This window comes from Trichomycterus rosablanca, chromosome 23, assembly GCF_030014385.1.
Source record: "Trichomycterus rosablanca isolate fTriRos1 chromosome 23, fTriRos1.hap1, whole genome shotgun sequence".
NCBI lineage: Eukaryota > Metazoa > Chordata > Actinopteri > Siluriformes > Trichomycteridae > Trichomycterus > Trichomycterus rosablanca.
In genome coordinates, this window is record NC_086010.1 from 11861960 (window position 1) to 11867861 (window position 5902).

General features: G+C 38.2%; 1 protein-coding gene across 1 annotated transcript; it reads left to right on the forward strand.

Annotated features, from left to right (window-relative positions):
- The first annotated feature begins 5069 nt into the window (after window positions 1-5069).
- Window positions 5070-5902, forward strand: crhb (corticotropin releasing hormone b). Its single transcript, XM_062985512.1, has one exon. The coding sequence runs from the start codon at window positions 5070-5072 to the stop codon at window positions 5562-5564; it is 495 nt and encodes a 164-aa protein (XP_062841582.1). The 3' UTR covers window positions 5565-5902.

Genomic DNA, 5902 nt, shown 5'->3' on the forward strand with positions numbered 1-5902 from the left:
GTGTTGAGTTATTTTCAGAAGACAGTAAATCTACACTGCTATACAAGTTGTACACTGACTACTCTAAGTTATATCCAAGTTTCATGTCTATAGTGTTGTCCCATGAAAAGATATAATGAAATATTTGCAGAAATGTGAGGGGTGTACTCACTTTTGTGATACACTGTATATATATATATATATAGAGAGAGAGAGAGAGAGAGAGAGAGAGAGAGAGAGAGAGACAGTAAGAGTTAACTAGTTCGTGAAGTCACGTGTTTCGGTTCGTAATCCAAAATTTTTTCCTACTTTAAGTGAAAAAGATCGTTCGTAACCCAAAATGTTTGTATGGTAAACCGTTCGTAACCCAAGAGTCCACTGTATATTTATCTTATCATTTAGAATAAGGTTTAAAAAAACTGAAAAAACACAAAACAGCAAAAATATTAAGGCAAAACTGTTGTAAACCTGGAAAAACAAATCTTCAAACCTAATTTCCAGAAAATGTATGATTAGGATTTAACTTCTATTTAACTGTTAAAAAAAATTTCACAAACCTAATGTATTTGTATTTGTAAATATATATATATAAAAAAACAGAATGTGACGCCTGCAACACACTCAAAAAAGTTGAGACAGATGCAAAATAAGACTAAGCTTGTACAAGTAACACTGTTCTGAAAGGGTTCACAATTAGCAGTTTAACTGGTAACAGGTAAGGTCATAATGACTGAGTATAAAAGGATCATCCACCAAAGGTTGGGTCATGGTTCACTACTTTTTGCCAAACTTTATGAGAGAATTGTCAGTCAGTTCAAAAACAATAGTTTAGCTATTTTACCATCTACAGTTTATAATACCATGGAAAGTTTTAGAAAGTCAGGGGAAATCTCTGTGCCTAAAGGCCAAGGGCAGAAACTGCTGCTTAATGTGGTGACCATCAAGATCTCAGGCCGTGTTGTTTGAGAAACCGCCATGCTACCATGATGGACATTGGGAGAAAGAACTTTGGAAAATCATTTTCACTTAACGCAGTCTGCTGCTGCATCAGGAAATACAACCTGAAACTGTACTATGCAATGAGCCATATATTAATTTTGTGAAAAAACACAGGCAAGTTCTCTGAGCTCAAAGTCATCTGAGATGGACCAAAAGAGTGTTCTGTGGGCGCCCAGGTGGCGCATATTCCACTGAACTCCTCGGTTCAAAACTCGGCATTGCCCCCAGTCGGCTAGGCGCCATCTAGAGGACATGAGGCATCAGTGCCTGCAGCAGACACAGTTCTGCTGGGGGGGATGACTGGACTATGTGGGTGGGGTCTTCAAATGCTCTGTAAGGACCCTGATTGGCAGATAGAGAGGCACCTGTACAGAGTGCATAGGTGAAAAAGGGTTCCACCTCGACTGCAATCAGGGATCCCCCAGCAGCGGAAGACAAATTGACTACACTAAATTGGGAGACAATGGGATAAAATGCATAAATAAAACTGTGTTCTGTGGACAGACGAGTCCTTATTTTAGCTTGTTTTGGGGAACAACCAACATCAGATTCTATGTGCCAAAGTTTTAAAAGACCATTTAGACTGTTACCAACAAAAAGTGCAAAAACCAGCCTCTGTGATGGCAAGGGGGTGCATCGGTGCCGATGCCATGGGTGATTTTATATCTATGAAGGTACCACTGATGAGACTTATATTTTGGAGAGACAAAAAGATATATGTATATTTAAACAGTATAGTGCCATGCCTCATTCTGCACACAGCACAACAGTGTGGCTTTGTAGACACAGAGTGCATGTACTTGACTGGCTTGCTTGCAGTCCAGATCTGTCTCCTATTGAAAATGTATAGTGCATCATGAAGAGGAGAATCAGACAACGCTGACCATGGAGTGCTGAGCAGTTGTATGACTGCTGAGTCCTGCATATAGCAGAAGTGGGGGAAAAATCAACTTGCAAAACAACAATTAGTATTTTCAATTCCCTAATGATTAAGTTAAGTGTAATTAAAAGAAAGGGTGATGTGACACAGTGCCTTTGTCCCAACATTTTTTTTAATGTGTTGCAGGCATCAGTTTCTAAATTTAACAAATAGAATTGAGTTTGTCATTTAAAACACTGAAAACCTTTTTTTTACAAAATGGGGTTTGTAAAAAAAGAAAAAAAAGAATGTATTACGTGTTACGTTTTCTTATTCATATTCATATTGTTTTCTTCAAAAGGCCGTCTAAGCAAGGCAGTAATTAAGGTATTAGACTACTAGTCAGCGAAAGGTCGGTGGTTCAAACCACACCAAGTTGCCACATTTAGGCCCATGAGCATGCCCATTAAGTGCATTGTAATTGGCAACAATTGTAAGTCACTTTGGATAAAGGCGTCTGCTAAATGTCGTAATGTGAATACACTTTTAAATAAATTTTATTTATAACATTATTTTATGTATACAATATAATTGAGACACAATATGCACATAATCCCCATAAACACCATTGCTGATACTTGCTGTGAAGTCAGAGCATTAATGTAACCAATATATTATGTTTATAATAGTTATATAATGAGAATTATTTTTGCTATATTGAGACAAACATTATAACAAGGCTTTCTGCATTTGCATTGTACCTCACCTCGTCAATATAATACACTTCATTAGATTGTCTTCGGATTCTGAGAAACTGTAAAATCTTTTCCACAGCAAGGAATTAATTAACTTAATTATACCTACTTAGGAGATGCTTTTTCGAATTAGTGATGCTTAATCATTCATTTGCATACAAGTTTTCGATTATAATTCAGATCAACAATTATAAAGCATTGTCTAGACAACAAATTGCATTCCACTTACAGAGGGCAAGATATCTTTGATAGAAATGTTTGATTTTATAGCAGTGTGTGACATTTAATTATTAGTTTCTGAACAAAACTTTTCTATACTATATCATACTTTATAAAATGAGGATGCACACACACACACACACACACACACACACACACGCCTGATGACTCATTCAGATTGCAACTCTTACGTTCATTCAAAGATCTAGTTAGTTGGCACTGCGCATGCGCCAAGACTATATAAACCCAAAGTCCAAGCCCTCCTCTAAAGAAATCCTTAAACTCCTATCCATTATATCTGAAAAGATCCTAGCTGGGGAAAGACTTACCCCTATTAGATAGAAACAACAACAAAAAATTGCCCTCTTCGCGGATATCGGCTACCTATCTATCAATTGCGCATACAAGGTAGGATGCGACTTTTTATTATTATTATTATTTTGCATAACGTTAACTTAATTTTAAAGTATGTTGATGATTTGCTTAATAAACCTTTGTAAAAATTCTGAGGAAGTCCAGTAATCTGTTGGTTGATTCATTTTGCTTAATGCATATAAAGTAATATAAACACTGGTGCGTAAAATGTGGTGTCCGATCCAAAAAGATGCTGCGTCCCAACCGCATACTAACATAAAAAAGTGTAGAAGGTAAGTATCACTACAAAAGAGACTTAGTTAATAGTTAAACTGAGTAAATAAGTAAACAAACAGCTGTTTAATTCATTAACTTGATGTCAACTTGATGTACATTTCAATTAATTATATTCGGACCGAAAGAGTTACAACTATAAACTGTCTCTTTATTGGTATTCAAAAACATCAACAGTTTATCTTTAATTAATTAAAAATATAGATTTTCATATATCATCAGGCCACAATTCTGAAAACGGTTACACACTTGCATCCTCAAAGTAATGGGTTTGTTTCTTTGGCAAATAATAAATAAGGTATCCAGTCTTTCTTACAAAGAGGGCAGTATGGCAACAGTTTTTTTTCTCCATCAGATTCCACCTGTTAAGCGGTTTATAATGGTTTATAATGGAAATGCCACAGAAGAACCATGTTTGGTTACCCAAAGAATAATTAGTCTAAGCTTCTGATAATTATTTGGGAAATGCTATGATGAACACCTTTTATAAACATTTATTGGCATCATCGACACCTGGTTATTTAGGGAACCAAACATGTTTTATTTATAGAATTTCTGTTAACATTAAGGTCTGAAGATAGTGTTTATCAGCTGAAGCTCCAGGTCAGTTAACAATAAAACTGGTGACCACCCAGCCCTAAAATGGTCTCTGTAGAACCAACTAAAGCACATTTTAATTACTTTAAGAGCTAAAATAAGGTTAAGGTCATTATATTCTGTGCAGTGCATTGGTGTTCCAAACTGTGATAAAATTAAACAAACACCAAATACAAACCACCAAGGTCTCCTCTTGGCTGTTCCAATGTTCCATACAGCATGTGGTTATTGGACTTTAGTCTAAGTTGACAGGCTGAGACTAAACACAAGTCTTGATTGTCTTGAAGTGCAGGAAATTCACATTGGCACTTGAAACCATCAGTCCAGGTGTTGCATGGTGCTGCATCCTCACAGCAGTGCACTTGATTAGAGCTCTAAACTATCATCAGGCAGGTTTGAATCCTTTCTCCACCATCACTGTTAGACCCTTAAGCCAGGCCTTTAGGCAAGTGGAGATTTCTCCAAATGTATATGTATATAAAAGTAAAGTCATTGGGTTTTTGTTTTTCAACTATAGGATATACTAGGATGTTATCTTGTGATTATTTTTGAGTGGGTGCAGCACATATCTCCTTAAACCTATAGGCAAATTTGAGTAATAATGCTCTCTAAGTTCAAAAATTACATGGCAAGAATGCCATAGAATGGTTTGTTCACCTAGAGAACCATTTAATGCTGTCACATCAAACTGAACACATCAACTCATTTAGGAAAATTTATATTTACTAGATATATAACGTTAAATGTTGATGTTAATGTATTAACTCATTGTACCAGGAATTAAAATGATAAAAGTTTCATGTACCCAGTATTTTTCTGCAAAGGACCAGAAGTTTCAACAAATTTTACCTCTTAAAACATAGTCGCCATAAGGTTCTTTGCTGCAATTCCACAAACAGCCCTTTCTTTATGTGTTTCTCACAATTAAACTTAGGATGCGCATTTGGATGTTAAGGCGCGAGCAAGTGCACGCGCGTAACTTTCTGGTTTGTTTCAGCAGCATCTTCCCGGCAATGAAGCTCCAGTTTCTCGTCACGACCGCAGCCGCTCTTCTCGTCGCTTTCCCGCTGCGCATGAGCGAGTGCCGTGCTGTGGACAAACCTGACCGGCGAGTCTCCACCGCGCAGGACGAGGAGGAGAACCAGCGGCGAACGCGACCCATCTGGGCCAGCCTGGGAGAGGAGTACTTCATCCGCGTGGGCAACGGCAACCAGCGCGAGTCCGAGTCCGAATCCGAAGCGCGTCTTGAACCGGCCCCGGCAGGGATGTATAAACGAGCTCTGCAGCTGAAACTGACCCAGCAGCTGCTCCGCGGTGGGGAAGACTTAGGAGAAGCCGCCCGGAGGCTCCGTGACGGCCAGGGGGAGAGAGCGCGGCGCGGGGAGGAGCCGCCCATCTCCCTGGACCTGACCTTCCACCTGCTACGCGAAGTGCTGGAGATGGCCCGGGCTGAACAGCTGGCACAGCAGGCGCACAGCAACCGAAAAATGATGGAGATTTATGGGTAAAATTACTCACCCGACTTAATGAAACTGTTTTATTTTTACATTTAGCACAAACCATGATATCATCCCGTGCCACAGTGCTGCTTCTCCATATTTATACTGTATTTATTAGGCTATTTATTTGTTCTTTGGACACTGGCATCTTTCCATAATTGCTGTGCAAGTGCTGAATTGAATCTGTAAAATAAAAAAAAGAATTCATTCAATTTCTTTGAAGAAAAGGAAATATTTTCAGAGTACTGTATTTTATCTTGACGAAGACTGTCCAGTCTCATTGTACCTTATACAAGACACTGTTTAAGTTTGTTAATAAACTAATGAGCAAACAGTACATTTTCTGT

What these genes read in the sequence shown, in the direction of transcription:
- crhb (XM_062985512.1), top strand. Translation starts at nt 5,070, where the DNA reads ATGAAGCTCCAGTTTCTCGTCACGACCGCAGCCGCTCTTCTCGTCGCT.